Source organism: Echinops telfairi, unplaced genomic scaffold, assembly GCF_000313985.2.
Source record: "Echinops telfairi isolate 266 unplaced genomic scaffold, ASM31398v2 ScPeMD7_7413;HRSCAF=8451, whole genome shotgun sequence".
In the NCBI taxonomy this organism is placed as follows: domain Eukaryota; kingdom Metazoa; phylum Chordata; class Mammalia; order Afrosoricida; family Tenrecidae; genus Echinops; species Echinops telfairi.
Window position 1 is genome coordinate 775,515 of NW_022111313.1, and position 19,573 is coordinate 795,087.

A 19,573-nucleotide genomic window follows, 5' to 3' on the forward strand; every position below is an offset into this window, starting at 1 on the left:
ATTCTGGTCACCTTATGCAGTTAGATGCCCTTGTGTCGGTTTCCACTCAAAGTGACCCTGCACAACTGAGCAGAACGCCGCCCCGGCCTGCACCGCCCTAACGTTGCCGTGATGTCTGGGCAGCCGGCTTCGGCCTCTCATTGAGGGTCTTCCTGGTTTTCACTGACCCTCTGAGGCCTCTTGCCAGGGACTGGTCTCTCCTGATCACAGGTCCAAAGGAAGAGGGCCAGTCTCACCATCCTCTCTTCCGCAGAGCACTCGGCCTGCAGAGTCCGTCCCAGACGGTCATTTGTTTCGTCCGGCGGCCCACAGTACTTTCCACAGTCACCATTCAATGCATCACTGCTCCAGGCGGCCTCCCTCGTGCACGTGAGGGGCTGAAGAGCCGTGGCTTGGGGCCAGGTGTACTTTCCTCCTCACAATGATAGCCGTGGTCGGCAGCAGCGAGGGAGGTCTGTGCGGCTCATCTGCCCGATGCACGGTGTCCTTCGGTGGCCGGACGACGGCTGCTGCCACGGGTGTGGATGGTGGATCCAAGTGAAGTGAAATTCTTGACAGTTTCACACTTCGCTCCGCGTATCATGATGTCCATGGGTGCCGTTGTGGAGATCTCGATTGAGGGGCCATCCTTACCGAGGGCGGAAGTCTTTGGTCTTCCTCAGCAAGGGCTTCAAGGACCCTTTGCTTGCTGAAAGCAAGGAGGTGTCAGCTCTGTGTGGAAGGCTGTTAACAAGCCTGCCTCCAATGCCGATGCCACGTCATTCTTCAAATAGTCCTGCTGCTCAAATGTTTTCTCTGCACACAGACTGAATAAATGTGGTGGGAGGATGTGACCCCGAGGCACGCCTTTCCTGACTTGAGGCCATGCAGCACCCCTCGTTGTGTTCTGCACACAGGTTCCAAAAGTGCACCCTGAAGTGTTCTGGGAGGTGATTCGTAGCTTGTGACAGAGTCACACCGTCGGATGCCTCTCCTTAGTCGATGCAACACAAGTAAGCATCCTTCTGCTCTCCTCCACTTAGAGCCAAGATCCATTTGATGGCGGCAACGCTATCCTTGTTCCACGTCCCCTTCTGAATCTGGCTTGATTTTCTACCCTGTCACTGTACTGCTGCCGAAACAATTGTTGGATGATCATCCGCAAAACTTCACTGGCACGCGATATTAATGAGGTTGTTTGATCATTTCTGCATTCTGTTGGATCACGTTTGTTTGGAATGAGCATGACTATGGATTGATCCCAGTGGTTTGGCCAGGGAGCTAGCTGTCTCTCAAATCTTTTGGCACACACAACTGGGTGCTTTATCCGGTTGCTAAGACATTTCTGTTGTCTTGGTATTCCATTAATTCCTGGAGCCTTGTTCCATAATGCTTTTAGTGCCACTTGGGTTTCTTCCTTCAATACCATCAGTTCTTGATCACGTGCTAAACCTTGAAATGGTTCAATGTCAACTATTTCTTTTTGGTACAGTGACTCTGGACCCAAACCCTTCCATTTCAGTTGGATGGCTTTCTGCGCGATTCCACATTCTGTCCATAGAATCTTTCAACACTGCTACTCGAGGCTTGAATCTTTTCTTCAGTTCTTTCAGCTTGCGATGTGCCAAACGTGTTCCTCCTTTTAACTTTCTGACTCCGGTGCTTTGCACACGTTATTGTGATAGTTCACTTGTCCTCTCCTTCGGAAGGTCTCCATTCAGCTCTTTTCCTTCATCGTCTAGTTCTTCCATTTGCTTTAACTACTTCATGTCCAAGAGTGAATTTCAACGTTGCTTCTGACATACTCTTGGCCTTTTATTTCTTTGTGTCTTTAGTGACCTTTTTTCTTTCATCAGATATGATGTACCATCAAACATGCAACCAAGAGACACTGATAATCATGGACATGCAAAAGCGAGGGACACGGGTGATTATCAACATGCAACCAGAGTCACTAACTCAGCTGAGTACCAAGGTCTTCACACCAGAGATCAGAACTAGATGGTGCTCAGCTACCACTTCCAATCAACCAAAACAGGGCCACAGTAGATGAATCCTGATAGAGTGGGAGAAAAACATGAAACAGAACTCCAGTTCTTATAAAGTCCAGTCTCACAGGACCGACTGAGACTAAAGGATTCCCAAGACTATTGTCCTGAGATGCGTCATAAACCTCGAACCAAAACTACCCCTCTCCAAGTCACTTTTTAGCTAAATAACAGACTGGCGCACAAACTAGAAGAACCGACCAGGAGTACTGCTTCTTTAAAAAGAAGTCATCTTTCAAACTCAGTGATCACCGATCATCCAAAGGCCATGCTGAGGAGGTACAAGGCAGGGAAAGGAAGGTACCACGAACAGAGCAACCGGATGTGATGAGATGCTGAAACGTGGTGACTAATGTCACCGGGCAAATTGTGTATTAACTGTTAACAGGGAACCTAATGTGCTGTGTCAGCATCCTCCAAAAACCCAGTCTATTTTTCCAAAAAGCAACAATAACAAAAAACGATGACTTGCTCATTTCAGAGGCAATCCCAAGTAAATATCATGTCATCCCTCTTCTAGAAATGTCTCCAGATTTCTGGATCACTTAAGTCCAGCGCTGGACCCACCCCAGGCCAAAGCAGGGCAGGCAGAGTCCGTCCTCCTGCAAGGTGGCCTCATCCTTTGGGGAGAATTTGCTGTGCACCCTACCCACTGTATCACATTCATTTCCACTCATGGCCACTCCGTGTTGGACAGACCAGGGTTCTCTGGACTCTTTGACACAGCCATCTGCCAGGATTTTCTTCAGCGATGCCCTGGGTGGGGTTTAGCCTCCAATCTCTGGGATAGCAGTTGAGGACAGATCACTGGTACCACCCACCTTCCGCCACGGAGTCAGTTCTGACTCCTAGCAACCCCACAGGACAGAGTAGAAGTGCTTATTAGCTTTCCCAGACTCTACATCCTTATGGGAGCAGACAGCCTTATTACTCTCTCCAGGTGAGGCTGGTGGGTTTGAACTTCCGACCTTGCTGGTAGCAGCCCAGTGCTCAACCCACTGCACCACTAGGGGATCCCGACGTACATAAGAATCATCTTCATGGGTGGGCAGTCCCCAAGTTACAAGCGACACCGGTTCCAAAGTGACTCTGTAGGTCGAATCCGTAGGGAAGCTGCATACAGTTCTTATTTAGCCTTTCTTTAGTGTTAGACCACAGGAACCCTGGTAGCATCCTGGTTACCCACTGGCCTGCGCTCACAGCAAGGGCAGTAGTTTGAAACCACCAGCTGTGCCTCGGGAGAAAGATGGGGCTTTCTAGTCCTATCACAAGTTACAGTCTTGGAACCGCAAAAGGACAGTCTCACCCTGCCTCAGAGGAGTACTATATGTTGCGATCAAGCTGAGGGCACTGAGTTTTTGTTTTGCCTGTTAAGGGTAAGACCACCGGCCGCTTGGTGGGAGTAGATTGAGGCAGTCTGCTTCTGCGAAGATTTGTGCCTCTGTAAGTGCTGCATAGGGGTCATGGCGAGTTGGGGTTTGGAGGGGAGAGGGGCTCTATGGGAGATGTGGTGGGCTGCTAACCTAAAGTCAGGGGTTCAAGCCCATCAGCCGCCCTGCAGGGGAAAGATGAGGCTGTCTGCTCCTATGAATATGGGCCCCCTGTGAGTCAGCGTCCACCTGGTGACAGTTGGCGTTAGCGCAAGAAGGAGCTCCACTAGTGTAGTGGGTGAAGCGCTGGGCTGCCCGCTGCAGGGTTGGCAGTTCCGACTCACCAGCCCAGCCTCAGAAGGAAAATGAGGCAGGCTGCTCCCACAAAGGTTTCCAGCCGTAGAAACCCAGGGGCAAGGCTACCTGTGAGTCTGAGTGGAGCCCCTGACAGTGGGTGGGTTTAGGCGCAGAGCCTTTCCGATGGTGTAAAAGCAAAGGTGGTTGTGATGAAGAATGCAGTGTGGGTTCTGTCGGCCGCCGCCCTTTCACGGGGAGGGCACCTTCACAGAATGTCGAAGGGCACCGTGCAGCTCGTCCTTTAGAAAGGCGTTCGGAGCTGAGGCCCGCACTCTCCTTACTCTAACCACCTTCCAAACCCTTTTCCTCGCAGCTCCCACCACGTTGTGGGAACCAAACCAGACCCACTGTCCTCGCGTCCATGCTGGCTCATAGCCACACCCGCGACTCATAACCTACCCTACAGGACAGGGGAGACCGTCCCCTGGATCTTCCGAGACTGCCTCTCAATCAGAGTCGACAGCCCCGGCTGTCTCCCGAGGAGCGGCTGGGTGTTCCAGCGCTGACCTCGCCGTGAGCGGCCCAAAGAGTAACCACAATGTCACCTGGGCTCCTCACCAGGTTGTAGACAAACTCGCCCTTGGCCATCAACAGCCTGGGGAGGAGAACACCGTAAGAACAAGGACCTTGGTGATGTCGTGGCTTAGCACTGGGCGCAGACAGAGAGGTGGCTGTGCAGCCCCCCACCGCCTACTCTGCTGCAGAGCAGAGAGCGGGACAAGGCAGCCTGCCTCCGTCAAGACCCGCAGTCTGGGAAATCCTACGAGGTGGTTCTGCTCCGTCCTACGGGGTCGCTCTGGGTTGGAATGGACTCAAGGGTTTGGGTTCTGGGTGGTTACCTAACAGTGCCCTAGTGGCTCAGTGGTTAAGTGCTCATCTAAAAGGCAGTGGGTGGGTGGATGCCAGCGGGCGCTCTGAGGGAGAAAGATGTAGCAGTTGGCATCTGGGATGAGTACAGCCTTGGGAGTCCTAGGAGCAGTTTCATGTGTGGACCCTCTAGGGACTCACTCAGGGGCAAGGGGCTCGGTTTGGGGCTTAAACGGAAGAACAAGCGCTTGGCTTCTAACCGCAAACTTGAAGGTTGGGGTTCACCCAGGAGCTCCGTTGGGGAAAGACCTGCAGTCCCAGCCCAGTAACCCCTCCGGGGCCGTTCTACCGGGTGGGGGTGGCAGCACCCAACAACGCTCAAAGCACAGGGCACAGGGAGCCCTGATAGAGGGTCGTGGTTGTTGAAAGGGAAACTGCATCCCAGACAAATACTCCTGAAGGACATCTTGGAACCTGATGCCCTGGGCCTGAGAAGCAAGCCGGCTCCGTAGCAACGTGTGCTGTTGCTGATGGTGAGGGAGCGGTTGGTACAGGCGGCATCCGTGTCCGCTCTCGTTCCCCCGACACTGTGACTGGATCATTTGTATGCAGGGAGGACAGGCGCTGACCCCTCGCTGTGCAGCCCATGTTGACGACAGTCTGCCACAGGGCGCAGGGTCAGAGCTCATTTACATTCGCGACCTCATCGTTTTCTTCTTAGAGATGGCCTTTCTCTAATGGAGTGGGCTCTCGGTGGCTTTCCCATTAGCGTTTTCATAGATTTTTGACTTAGCCCAGGCCAGACCTGTGTGCACACACGCTCAACGCGGAATATTAATGCGGAGAAACGGACTCGCCTCCTCTTGTCTCCCGCCCCTCACATGCTACTGGGTTTCCTGGAGGGGTGGTCTCTGGGTGCTGACCTGATTCTCCTGGAAAACACTGCCAGGTTAGGTGGAACATAGTAATTTTTCAAAACGACTAACGTCATAATTACTATTTCTTTCTTTTGACAAGTTCTGTCAGTGCAGTGGTTCTCAACCTGTGGATTGCGACCTCTTTGGGGTCGCCTAAGACCATTGGAAAACGCATTTCCGATGGTCTTAGGAACAGAGACATGGCTCCTCTATCTGTCTCCAGGAAGTCCGCCCACATGCAGATACGCCCACACACGAGTAGCCGGCGGGAAGACTGTTACCCATGCTACACCATGCTTCAAGGCAAAATTTCATTTACTCATCATTGGAACGAAATATTTCATAATATGACATATTGTTTTTGAGATTCATCACCATGCTCTAGTTAGTTCAGTTTGTAACAATGAAAACACATCCTGCTTCTCAGATATTGACTTGATGATTCCTAACAGTAGCAAAATGACAGTGCTGATGTAGCAACAAAAGTAATGTTATGGTCGGAGGTCACCACAATGTGAGGAACTGTATGCAAGGGTCGCGGCACGAGGAAGGTTGAGAACCACTGTGTTAGTGGATCTCTTGGCAAGAGACTGTGTATTGCGGGAAGGTGGGTGGTTCTGTCCCCCAAAGGCACCTCGGCAGGCCCACCGGGTGATCTGCATCGGACCCCACTGGGCAGTTCTCCGCACAGACTCGGTGGCAACAAGCAACATGCTGACTGCTTCCCGTGGGCAGAAGCTTCCATGTTTGCCCTCCCGGCGGTCCTGGCGCGTTAAACGGGGCCTCACGCTGCTGGCCAGAATGGTGATCCGCCAAATAGCTGGAACTTTAAAAAGAGTTCTTCCTGTGATTCTTTATGTACCACCTCAAAGGACATCTGCTTGTTAAATGCTAATGGGGACACCAAAGCAAAGCAGAGCAGAGGCGGTTTCAAAGCTGGAACCGCAGAGCAGTGCTTACCTGCTGGAAGGCAACCAGCCAGTTGCCTTGGGAAAGCCAAGTTGCCCTGTGTTTGCACGTAAAACATCCGTTTGTTTTGGGCGTGCGCTAATTTATGTCTTCCTTTTTGACACAGGCTCACGCGCTTTTTCTCAGCGTCTGGAAATGAGGCACGCTTCCCCAACAGAACTGTTTTGACAGGCCGTGGGCTAAGAGGATCCTCTTCGGCGTCTCTCGGTTTACGCCGCCCCTGTCTTCTCAGAGGCCTGTGGGCAGCTTGAAAATGCCCGTCAAATGGAAACTCCCAACCAAGTCCGGGCCGGTTGCGCCGGCATCGGGTTGGACTCCTGGCTGCTCGGTGTGTTAGAGAGCTGCCTGGAGGAGGGTCTCTGTCCTCAGTTAGCCTTGTTGCTGCTGCTGCTCAGAACAGACACACGCTCCACAGTTTCCACGCGGCCCGTTGAGCAGCAGTGAGGGCCTGCTCAAGGGACACAGCCCTGCTCACCTCCTCCCCTGTACTGTTCCACCGCCCGGAGCTCCTCAGCTAGCCTCCGCGGTGGTCCTGGGACTCCCTATCAGGCCCGAAGGAGCATAGTGCTCAGCAGACATCCTCCCCTAGCTGAGCTGTTGGTTGGTTGAAAGACGACTCCAGGAGATCTGCTTGGTCCACAGTTTTAAAATGATCTCAGAGCAACAGCGTCAGGGGTTCGAGACTCCGTGGCTCCAGGAAGCATGGATTCCATGAAAATGGGAACTTCTCTCCTGTGTTTTCTCCCGTGTGATCAGGATCAAAATGGCTGTTTACTTTGGTAGCTGGCACCATCCAGTGCCCCTGGCCTCCTGGCAAAGGGGCATTATTTACGGAGGCAATTAGGTACGAACTCCTTTCCTCTTCCTAGTCCTGACTCGCCTTCCTCTGTTGCTCCACGCAAATGGAGACCATTCGCTGTGGCTTGGGTGGATGCTTGCAAGCCTTTAAGACAGTAGTTTTCAACCTGTGGGTTGCAACCCCTTTGGGGTCAAATGACCCTTTCACAGGGGTTGCCTGATTCTTAACAGTAGCAACATTACAGCGATGAAGTAGCAACAAAAATAATTTGATGGTTGGGGGGTCACCACAACGCGAGGACCTATATTACAGGGTTGCAGCATTAGGAAGGTTGAGAACCGCTGCTTTAAGATTATGCAGCTAACTCGGTGGTTCAGCAGATGCACTAAATAGGCAATTATGCCAATTAACCGGTGTTCCATGAAACCAGGGCTCCAAACCCGCAAACCATGGGCCCGAATCCCAGGGGGTGTCTGACTGACTGCACACAGTGTCGGCAGCTGCGCTTCTCTGTTGTCACCGTCACTCTACCTGCCGTGCCACATCTGCCAATTTACCTGCTAATAGGTATAGACGTATTGACAGCAATTGTATTCACGGGCTGTGCAACCGTACCCCGAATCAATGTGAAGACTCCGCCACCCCGAACACTCAGGCCTCCGTCAGCAGTCACCCCTCACAGACCCCTCCATCCTGTCCCCAAGAACCAAACTGGTCTCTGTACATCTGCCTGCTCTTGGCTTGTGACAGACGGGAACTCATGCAATGTTTGTTCTCCTGCGACGGACTTGTTTCACCCAGCAGAATGGTACCCCAGCTTCTACCCTGGTGTCCCATCCAGTGCCGGCATCATTTCCCTCGCTGGCGGAGGAGGGCTCCATGGCGTGTCACGGACAATGGGGTCCTTCGGCCGCTGGTGGGCGTTCGGGTTGCTTGCTCCGTCCTGCTGTTGTGAACGAGGGAATGTGGGTGCACACGTCCTTTTTGGAGCCTCTGCTTCCAGTTCATTGGGTGTGTACCTAGGAGTGGGATGGCTGTGGGGGACAGGGGGTCCCGGTGTTTCTAATTTTAGGTCTGGTGAGGTACCAAGTGCAAGGTCAGCAGTTCGAAACCACCAGTCACTCCTCGGGAGAAAGCCGGGGCTTTCTGCTCCCGTAAAGCGTGACGGTCTCAGAAACTCACAGGGGCAGTTCTACCCTGTCCTGCAGGGTCGCTTGGAGGCCGCGTGACTCCCTGGCGGTGAGCTGAGCGACAGGGTTTTCCTGGCTGTAATTGTTCCAGCTCATTACGACTGTCTCCTGCAGGGAGTGCCATGGGGTGGGTTCAAATGCCAACACTGAGGTTGGTTGTTGAGCATAAATGGTAACACCCCCTAACAGTGCAGGCTCACGGCCCTCAGGCTGATGCCGACCCATAGCGGCCCTATAGGACAGAGCAGAACTGCCTCTGTGGGCGTCTGAGACTAACTCTTTACGGGAGTAGAAAGCCTCATCTTTCCCTCAAGGAGCAGCTGGTGGTTTAGAACTGCTGCCCTTGCCGTGAGCAGTCCACCACGCCCCCATATTTACCCGAAATTTGACTCTATGCTTTTTTACAAACCACATTGAAGGCCTATTTTAAAAGAGCAGAATAGGGCCAATCAGCACCAACCTGTCTTTTGAGTCCGTTTCTATGTAGGATCTGAAGGCAGGAAAGGGCGTGAGTTCCAAACCACACACATACACATGGTAGCACGTTCACTAGCCGTGGCGGAGTGTGTGATGTAGAAGAGTGGAGAAAGGTAACCGCTTGTCACCGGGTTTTTGTCCTCCACGGTAAGCGCTGTTAGCGTGCCACTCTCACGGCCGAGTTGATGCCGACTTGCAGCGGCCGGATAGGACAGTAGCACTGTCCCTGGGAGCTTCTGAGACTGTTACACACCGCCCCCCTTTAAAAAAATCACTTGATTGGGGGCTTTTACAGACCTTATAACAATGAATACACCCATCGTGTCAAGCACAGTTGTACATATGCTGCCATCATCCTTTTCGAAACATTTTCTTTCGACTTGAGCCCTTGGCATGAGCTCATTTCCCGGTCCCTCCCTCCCTTGACTGTTTTGTACAGGAGTAGAAGGCCTTATCTTTCTCCTGTGTACGAAGGGAGCTTCAAAAAGCCCACGGGGAAAATCCCATCATCTCCTAACTCCATTTCCCTACCACCTCTTTGAAGGCCCCTGTACCTCCCACGCCGTTCAAACAAAGCACTCCTGTGTCCTGTTTTCTCTGATGGCTTTCAGACTATGCACACGCGTATGCTGCTGCTGCGGGCTGCCCCTGGGCTTTGGTGACTCAGAGACCCCAGGCCTTTACTCCCACAGGATGGCCGGCTGGGTTTGAACTACCAACCTTTCAGTTAGCTGCTGCACACCTGACCCTTGTTCCTTCAGGGCTCCTTCTACATTCCACGGTACAGGTGCACACCTTTCCGTGTCAGCTGGTCAGCGTTTGCTCTGATCGTCCTCCCAGGGTCATCACACACCAGGATGAAGTGAGCACCCTTGTGCCTACCTGCGCCCGTGTACGGCCTCTCCATGGGGCCAATCCTCTCCAGAGGAAGGCCGGCTGCGCTCACTAATTCACTCACTGCCCCTGGGCAGGTTCCCTGGGCTGCAGCCAACCAGGGGCCAGCGGATGACACCACTGTGGTGGGTTTTGATTTGCTTCTATTAGTGTTGAATTCAGCCCCTTAATTGATTCTATGAATCAATCCCTTTTGTGAGTTCTGCACCTGGGCTTTCTTTCCTGTGGATTGTCTTGGCATGTCCTTCCACGTCCCTCTGGTTCCTTGGGCTTGGTAGCCATTCTGCGAGGACTACGGGCAGTCATGTGTCCCGTTGTACGTGTGGCAGCCCCTCCCCTGCTTTTAGCCCATCTTTCCACTTGGTTTATGGTCTTCCTCAGACTTGGCCTGGCCTTTTCTCACGAAGCTGTGTGCTCATCTCCTGTGTGGCATCTAGTAGGTGGGGGGACACTTCGGAACGCAGGTTCCCCACTCAGTGGAAGCGCACCTCCTTCTGTGGTGGGGAAGGCTCACTGGGCTCTCCCAACACTGGGAAACCCCCTTTCCTGGGGAAGCCCTGGTAGAGCAATGTCTACAGAGCTAGCTTGCTAACCAAACGGCTGCCACTCCACCCCACCAGCTGCTCTGTGGGAGCAAGCGGGGTCTGCTTCCCTAATGACTTACAACAGTGGTTCTCAACCTTCCTAATGCCACGACCCTTGAACACAGTTCATGTTGTGGTGACCCCCCCAACTATCAAATTATTTTCGTTGCTACTTCCTATAATTTTGCTACTGTCTGAATTGGGTGACCCCTGTGAAAGGGCCATTCAACCCTCAAAGGGGTTGTGACCCACAAGTTGAGAACCGCCGAGTTAGACCCTCGGGAGGCTCTGCTCTGTCCTGTGGGCTTGCACCTGGCCACACGGGGCTTTTGGTGTGTTGGAGTGGGACCTCACCCCTACCCGTTGGGCTCGTCCTCAGTGGGCTGCACTGGGTCCTGGCTTCCCTTGGGGTCTCACCGGTACCTGCCCTTGGTGGGAGTCTCATCTCCCCTGGCACCCGCCCCAGGGTGTTTGCACTACCGTCCCCCATGTAGCCTGAGATAGGATGCACCTGACAAGCTGGGCCAGCTGCCCCCAGCCCTGGGAACCTGGCTTCTCTGGGCCTCACCACACAGGGGCCGTTGAGAAACGAGGGCCTGTCTGGAAGGGCGTACAGGAGCATGGCATGCTCCAGGGGTCTCTGCCTCTTCTGGCACTCCTGGGCCCACTCTCCAACAGGAACACACGCGCGTGCGCGCGCAAACACACACGAACCCCAGGGCCTTTCCCCCTCCCAAACAATGCCTTTGGGAAGAATTCTAAGGAGCAGGCTGGCTTGGGCCACCATCACTTCCGCTGTGCTCCCTCCTTCCCCACTCGCCCTGCCTGCCGGGCACTGCTCTGGGGCCCGCCCGAGGCCCGGCTACAGCTCCTGTTCAGACTCCGCCAGGGCCCGGTTCTCTGGGTCAGTTGGAGCACTGCTGTAACTTGAAGGGCTGACTGGGACTGTGCAGAGCCCGGGTAGCACTAACAGAGGGGATTGGTCAAGTTCCATTGCCTCTCCCCTGGCTAGATGGAGGCGCCGTCTCTGAAGCAGGGAGGGAGAAGTCCCAGGGCCACTAGGAAGCAGCAGCGTGAGGAGCACGCCTGAGGTCTGTCTGAAGTGGCGGCGAGCGATGAGAGGCACCTGAGGACGGAGAACATGGACGAGGGCGACCCTGGGACTGTGAGGGCGGAGCAGGGGTTGGGCTTCCTGGCTCAGAGGCAGAGGGCCAGGGACCACTTAGCTAGGAGGCTGAGGGCTGAAAAGAGCCTTGTCTACTGGCCGAGCACTGCTGTGAACTAGTATCCTTACTGCTTACCGATCCTGACTCGTGGCAACCTGTTAACTCCCCTAATGGGCCTCTTGAATGGCGAGTATCGCTGTCTGTTCAGGTGTGCGATGGGTTACCAACCCAGCAAAGTAGGGTGCTGTGGGAGCAGCGGTTGGTGCCAGAATAGGGTAAAGACAGCTGGAGGGTTGGGGGGCACGTCTGACCCCTGCCTTGTGGTTATAGGCCTTGGGCTGGACAGGAGTGGGGTTCTCCAGAGGAGTGAAGGGTTGGGGTCAGGGTCAGTGCCAGGTCGGAATCCTCACTGCAACAGGTGATTCGGAGTGGGAAAGCCCTACTCAGTGAGGCCCCAGGGGAAGCAGCCATATCTGGCAAATGGGGAGCACCTTCCTGACTGGGGGGTGTGGGTGGCGTGTTGTGGTAAGACGGAGACGCGGGGAGCTGGGGAGGGTAGTCTCGAGCACATCTGCTTTTGAGATGACTACAGCACACTGGGTGCCGGGGGAGCGCGGGGCAGACTGGCTTGGCGAGAAACCACTTGAGGCCAGGCCATAGACTTGTAAACATAGCATTTTATTAATAAAATGTGGACGCCCTCCTCCTCCTCCTGACAATACCACAATTCCAGAGTGCTTTAGCGTTTTCAGAGTCGACAAACGTTCATTCACTATAGAACACTTTGGCTCCAGCAGTACAACTGACAGGATGCCAAATCAACCTTGCACCGCAAACTCTCCACTATCAGCATTCCGTATAAAAAGAGAAATCTCATAGCCAGCGTCAAAAAGGCCTTGCATTCTCGGGTCAGCATCACGGAACGGTACAAGGTAGCATAGGATTTACATAAGACTCAGGTCCAGCCCAAGGTTAAGACTGCAAAAATAAGGTCTCCAGACATCCAGATCTACTTGGCAAACCAGCGTGCCTGCTTCCTCCTGGGGTCACCAGGAGACGTGCCAGGCACGGAAGCCACGGCCACACATCAGGGCTGGTATTTACAGTGGTGCAAAGCGACCCAAAGTGCAAGCAACTTAACTTTATTTGATTGATATTATTTTTTCATAGGAGATGCTGTCGTCTAAAGGCACACAAGTGTGACTCGTTGAAATCAATCAGGCCCCGGCCAGGCGGAGCATTCGCCATGTCTCTGAGGTGGCTCCTCTCAAAGCTGTCTGAGTTGGGCAGTCTCCATCACAAACCAAGGGAGGCTCACGTGACACCAACTGCTGAAATTGCCTGTCCCCGTCCCTGCCGGGGGCCACAGGAAGGTTGTCACCCGTTCTGACGATGATGTGCTGCAAGTCCTGGCTCTTCCTCTAGCAGGCGAGCCCTGTGCCTGGGACTCCTGTAAGGCAGCATGGGAAAGGGAAGGTGGCTGACGCCACGTGCCATCAGGGGACAGTCGCCAGGGAAGGGGCGCTAAGGCAAGAAATTGGCTTTAGTCAGAGGAGGCATGATGTACGTCCTCAAGGCGGCCAGGGGGATGGTGGCCCCCTACGGTGTGACCCAGAGCATCACAGACAGGTGGGAATGGCCAGGACAAAGGAGGGGAGCCATCCACTTATCTGTGCGACTATCCTGGTAACAGGAGGATCTGCAATCGATGTAAGCAGCAATCCTGCATGACACAAGGAGACGAGCCAACCCAGGAGCTGCTCTCAGGCTTGTTGCGGGGGAGAGGGGTAAGCCTGCAACACCATGCAAAATCAGGCACTGGGATGCTGAGGTCGGCGGTTCGTATCCATCAACCGCGGTGCATGAGAAAGATAGGGCCTTCTGCCCCCGTAAGATACACAGTCTTACATACGCTCTGTCCTCCAGGGGCGTGGTGACCCGGAGCGGACTTCATGGCAGGGACATGGTAAATGCACAGACGGACAAATGCTACCAGATTAAAGCCCAAACAAAGGTGGAGAGTGTTGGTCAGAGGCTGGTGCTGCTCTGGCGTGGCCAGGGGACATGGGGCTGCTGCCCTAGAGGTTACTCTCATCAGTGAAGAGATGTCCTGTGCCAGCTGAATGGGCAGTGGGCTCAGGCTGCCCGCTGGTGTGTGTGTGGTCAGTTTTTACACGTGACGGAAGATGCTGAAGTTGATGGAAAGTTCCAGTTCTCCCCAAATATTACAGGCCCTCTGCTTAGAGCTTTTTCTGGAAGGTGATTTGCCCCCATGTCCAGCACAAGTGAGCCCTCGAGGCAAGTGGCCTGCTTTGTTTGCTGCAGGAAGCCCAGAAACGGTCAGTCGATAGCTCTCTTCCACGAGGAGCAAGCAAAGGGCTAGACTCCCAGGACTGCCTGCTGATTGGTTAACGGAGCCTGGGGCCTGGAGCCCTATTCACAGAAAGCTCCCCCAAAGTTGGTTCGATTCAATTAGGAAGCTTTTTGACAAGGCGCCTGGCACCATACAGCTCTAAAATTGAACTGGTGGACAAATTAGAAAGTTATTTTTTCCTCGGTTGTTAAACCTGTCAGACACCTGGTTTTCATGTTGGTGTCTGCCTGCAGCACCCGCCTATCACCCTGCCACCTCAAAGTGCCCAACGTCACAGAACAGCCATTGCTGGAAAGTTCCCCGATGTTTGTTTTTTCCCTTTTTAGTAAACTTCCACAGCCTTTTGTTTTGAAGCTGGGAGAGGCTCTAGCAGGTCTGAAATGGATTATCCCGAGAGCAGCACACACGGCAGATATTAGTTATTTCTGATGTTACATGCCATCAAATTAAGCTTGATCTATGCTACTGGGAGCCCTGCTCGGCTTGGAGAGTAAATCATTTTCCTATAAGCTAAGCGAATATGGAAGCACAGACTGGGAAATGTGCAAAGTCTTGCTTCTGTTTCTTCACTCTCCTCATGTCCCCGTGAAACTTCATCTCCACAGGTTGCCCTCTTACCTACACGTAAAACAAAACAAAAAAAAATAGCAGGTGACGGGGAGACTTATGAAAAAATAGAAGATCCTTCTAATATCTTCAAGAACTTCCATTTGCAAATAAAATAGCGCGGCGGCCCCAGAATTCCATCCATGTGTCCTGTAAATCGAGGCCCCAGATTGCCTGGATGCCATTACTGGGGAGTGAGGGGCAGGCAGCTCAGGGCAGCTTCCTTCCCAGCCCAGCCTTTCTGAACCACAGGGCACCGTGCGTCCAGGGGTCCTTTTGAAGAGTGGAGGCAATCTTCAAATATCTACCGGGAGCAGTCCATTCTGGGGTCTGGATGAGCCATGATGGCTATCATGGGGTATGTGTGTGCCTTTGGAGGTCCCACTGTGAGCCGTTGTGTGGGACACGGGTCGAAACGGCCACGCGGTTCACACTCACGCCTTCTCATGTCGCCTTTGGGGCTGTTGGTCTAGCCCACTCGCGGGGCAGAGCAGAACCACCTGCCGCAGGACTTTCTAGGTGGTCCGCCATCTTGATGAGAACAGACTGGGGCTTTCTCAAGTGCAGCTGCTGGTGGGTTCGAAGCTCTGACCTTTCAGTAAGCCTTCTAATGCTTAGCTCCCCTTCCTCTGGTGCCAAGTTTGCCTGGACTCATGAAAGGCTCTTCAACAGGCAGGCATGGGGACCAGGTGAGCGCCCCGGGGACATGTGGCAACTTCCCCCCGCCACTCACCCTGACCCACCAAACCCGCACACTCACTTCTGCCATCACGCTGCTCCCGACTCATAGTGACCCTGCAGATCAGAGTAGAACTGCCCCTGTGGGTTCCAGGAGTAGGAAGCCTCGTTTTTCTGCTGCAGCATAGCTGGTGGTTTTGAACTGACCCTGCAATTTTCAGCCTAACCTGTAACCTACTAGGTCACCAGCACTCCTGGTCGCTCTCTTAGGCTTCAGGCAAAGCCTAGGGAGGGGCTCAGCAGTGTCTATATGCCAGCAGGCACCACCCCCACCTCATGGTAAGGGTCCCTAAGCCAAGTTGCTTGTGTGTTCTGAAGAGGGGAACAGAGTAATACAAAAGGCCCCGCTTCTTCGGAAGCTGGCTCTCAGATCAACCCCCATGAGCAAATAAAGGCCTTTCCTGCCCAAAGCTGCTGCCAGGCCTTCCTTCTACTCACACCTCACAGGGGACACAGGGGCCCGGGCTACTGTCCCTGGGAGGGAGGCTGCCACCCTCGCCCCAGGGCGTGCCTCTGGCCACCGAGCTGTGATTTCCTCCTTGAGGACAGAAGTACACAGCCAAGATTTAAGAGGATCTCTAGAGTGAAACGTGGTTCTCGTTGCCTTTCTGCATGTAACAATGACGGTCCACAGGACCCCGGAGACACCAGCTCTTCTGAGGGAGCGCAGGCCTCTCATGCTGACTGGTGGGGCCTGCCCGGACTGGGTCAGCTTCTGGGAGTCTTTGTCCAGTGGGCAGTCCCTTCCCACTGAGCAGCAGTGGGAGACAATGATCCGAGGCAGAGCGAGGCTCGTGTCCTGCTGGGGGTGGTGAGTAGGTGACGGTGGTTGTGTGTGGAGCCAGGACTGGCAGCTGGTACTTCGCCCCAATCACTTCTTGCAGAGTGGGTGGACATGAAGGGCACTTAATCATACTCTTACTTTATGTTCTTTAAATCACCAAATGACAGTTAATTAGGTAACGCGTCATCAGAAAGCACTTGGGGTGAAGGGAGCACTCACGAGGCCGACCGGTGGCTGCTGGGATTGGACACCTACAAAGAGCTCACTGCCACCTCTCGGGAGGGATGATATGCACTCGTGGCCAATTAATGCCTGTTCTCTCCTTTCCTGTCCCCAAACTTTCTCCCAGTGGCCCTGCGTCAGCGGAGGACAGGGGACAGTTTCTGGAATAGAATTCTCAAGTATCGTTCGTTCCCTTTGAACCCTAGCCTTTCCTCACAACAACAGCAATAACAATGAAACAATAAGGACGGAGGCTGAGTACTAGGCTGTAGCACAGGCGAGGTAACAATTCCAAGGTGTCTCCAACACCTGCAGACAGAGGGCGCAGGGAACAACGTCCGGGCTGTTTTTAATGAGGGTGTGACTCTGGGGCCAAGATGAAGTCCCCATGTCCACACCCTCGGGCAGCGATGAGGGGAGGGGCAGTGGAGCCCAGGGCACACGAGGGAGAGTGGTGGCGCACAAGTGACAGGGTACTGATGCTGCTGAGAACCAAACCACACCATGGCCGTGATGGAGGGAACGTAAGGGGACGACCCAGCTGCTTGCTGTGGGGACGGAACTCACAAGTGTCTACCATGGTCACCAAGGTGTTTGGGGGCAAACCGCAAGGGTCTTGGGCTGGTGTCACCTTTGGGAGAAAGGAGGCAGAAAGGGCCAAGCATGCCTGCATGGCACCCTCTGCGCTGTGGGCCAGAGGACCTGTTTGTGCTGCCGTGGTCATGTGAGGGGTGTCCTGGGGGACAGTGGCCCCTGGTGCATCTCCAAGCAGATGAGAGCCTAACTGCGTTGGGTGCTGGGTCCAGCCCAGGGAATCTTGTTTTCGAGGCCTGGGGCGGCAGCTGGGCGGGTCCGCGTGTCTCGATGGCACACGGCACTCACGACTCTTCCAGCGCAGCTGCAGTGGAGCGGAACAAGCTCAAGGGCCCGAGACACAAAGCAGGGCCGCGGGAGGTGCTTTCCTCGGTTCGACTTACAATTTCCCCATTAAGATCCAACTCGATCAAGTGTGTGTGCTGGGGGGAGCACAGAGAATAACAATTATTTTTTTAAAGTTTTGACTGGTTCAGTTTAAGGATGGTGTTGAAAACACCATTTAGTTTGAAATTCAAGCTGTTTCATTTCCTATTTAATCTTGTAAATTTCCTCTTCTTACAATACGCAGGTTGGAAGGGTGCCAAATTAGACCAGGAACAAATTTTCACCACCTTCACTCAGTGCTTTATTTTTAGATGATATTAAAAACCTCATTAGGCTCCCTGAGGGAAAGGAGCGCTGACCGCTCCTCACAGGGGGGAGAATGAACGCTGATAACGAGCAGAACCCGCAGAGCAGGTGCTGCTGGCCGCAGCCAGAGCAAGACCCGTAGGACCAACGTTCAACAAGCCACTTGCGCTGGGGACGGCATCTTGTGGCTGGGTGGCGCAGTGGGTTAGGCACTGGGCCTGGCGTTTGAGCCCCGAAGCTGTGATGCGGGAGGAAGGGGAGGCACAAGGGAAATGCTGTGGGCAGTTCTGCTTTGTCCTGGGGGGAACCTGTGGCCGGAATCCAGTCGATGGTGACAGTTTGGGTTGGAGGGGCCCTGCATGTCTCTATTCTGACCCTCGGGTGGGAGTTTGGTGCATGGGGGGCAGAGGGATCTTTGAAGGGCGTCTCTCTGCACAAAGAGATTGACCTCCAGTGCGTGTTGGGGTGGGCTGAGAACTAGGGGCCCGGCAAGAGGCTGTGAGGCCCTCTGGAGAGTCAAACTCTGGGTTTACTGACGTATTTACACAATGGAAAACACCTTGAACCCTGGGTTCAGCAACAGACACCAAGCTGATGAGTGCTTGGCGTGGATGCCCTCCCCACAAAAAAAAACATGGGCATGTGAAATAAGGGAACAGGCAGCCAGCCACCATGTCCTCTCCTTTCTTCCCACATCCCCACCTGCCCCACTACCAGCCAGCTGAGAACACAGGAAACCCACTACCCTGCAGAGGTGCTCTGTGCTCCCCAGGGGGGAGGGCTTACTGAAGAAGGTGCGTGGTAGACAGAGAGGAGTCGAGGGTGGGCTGTGCCGTGGTTCATTCACTGTCTGCGGGCTGGGCTGACATTTTCAATGGAAAGTGCTTCAGACGTGGCAGGGGGCCGGAATCCTCTACAGCAGTCTTAGGAAGAATCACCTGCATGTCAAATTTTAACGGGCCTCCTTCGGCTGGGGGAGGCCCACTGCGTTCACGTTCATCCAGCGTCCCACAGCCCCGGGGACAGCTGCAGTGGGGAACAGAGGCCCCAGTCATCTCCACAAGGTCCTCCCTCTCAACCCCCACTCAAGAACTATGAAAAGTGTTACTTTTCCCTTTACAAATGGTACATAAAATCTTGATTACAAAACTACTCAACAATGTAACCCTATCATCCACACACCGATACGTTACGTGCTGGGGCAGCAAGTCCAAGCCCAGTGACGGGCACCTCTGTGGCCACGGGCTCCTCTCATAGCAGGAGCCCCAGACCAGGGGCCAGGGCTGGTGACGGCAGGAGGACAGGTTGGTCCATCTCGGGGATTCCTCTGTTTGAGAAGAAGGTCCGAGACTGTTCGGGCGGGGACCCCAGCCCCCTGCTCGGGACCCCCAGCACAGCCCAAAGTTGCAGGGGTGGGGGCTCGTCAGCAGCAGCTCCGCCTGGGCTCTGAAGGCTGTCTCCGCAGTTTGAAGCCCTTCCCGCCCGAAGGAGGGTTGGCGTCAGTGGACGGGATTCTCTGACCTGCACAGGGGAGAGGGGCGGGCATGGGTCTCAGTGTCCCTCAATCGCCTGTCCTCAGACAGAGGCACTTTGGATCTGTGACAACAAACAGTAGACACGCTTTGCACTTTGGAGTGGCTTCTAGATTTCCAGTGAAGTTGCTGCCGTGCTATCCCACACCCGCCCCCATCTTAATATCCTGTATCTCCCTGGGACATCTGTCAGAAGGGAGACTTCAGCCCTGGCACAGGCCTACGACTGCAGCGCCAGGCCTCGTCTCATGTCACCAGTTTGTCCATTGTTTCCTCATTTCAGTTACAGGACTCATTACATTTAATAAAAGATTTTTAATTAAAAAACAAAACAAAAACCTCGCAAGAAAGATTTAGTTTTGAATTGCTAATAGATTCACAAGAAAACCAAATTCATCTGCGCCCCCTGCTCTGAGACCAGGCAGCTGCACGGTGTCTGTATGAGTCAGCAATTTGCTCAGCACCTTTGGTCGAAAGGGGAAACATGCAGGACAGAACTTGAGATTCTTAGGGAACCCAGAATTTATGGTGCT

The 19,573-nt window shown here is 53.9% G+C and overlaps 1 protein-coding gene across 1 annotated transcript in view; it reads right to left on the reverse strand.

Annotated features, from left to right (window-relative positions):
• Positions 1 to 12,214: 12,214 nt before the first annotated feature.
• RAB22A (RAB22A, member RAS oncogene family) overlaps positions 12,215 to 19,573 on the reverse strand; it is a 78,561-nt gene continuing 71,202 nt past the window's right edge. The window contains exon 7 of the mRNA XM_030887478.2: positions 12,215 to 19,029. Coding sequence (XP_030743338.2) covers positions 18,932 to 19,029 — 98 coding nt within the window. The 3' untranslated portion in view covers positions 12,215 to 18,931. The remainder of the gene's footprint in view (positions 19,030 to 19,573) is intronic.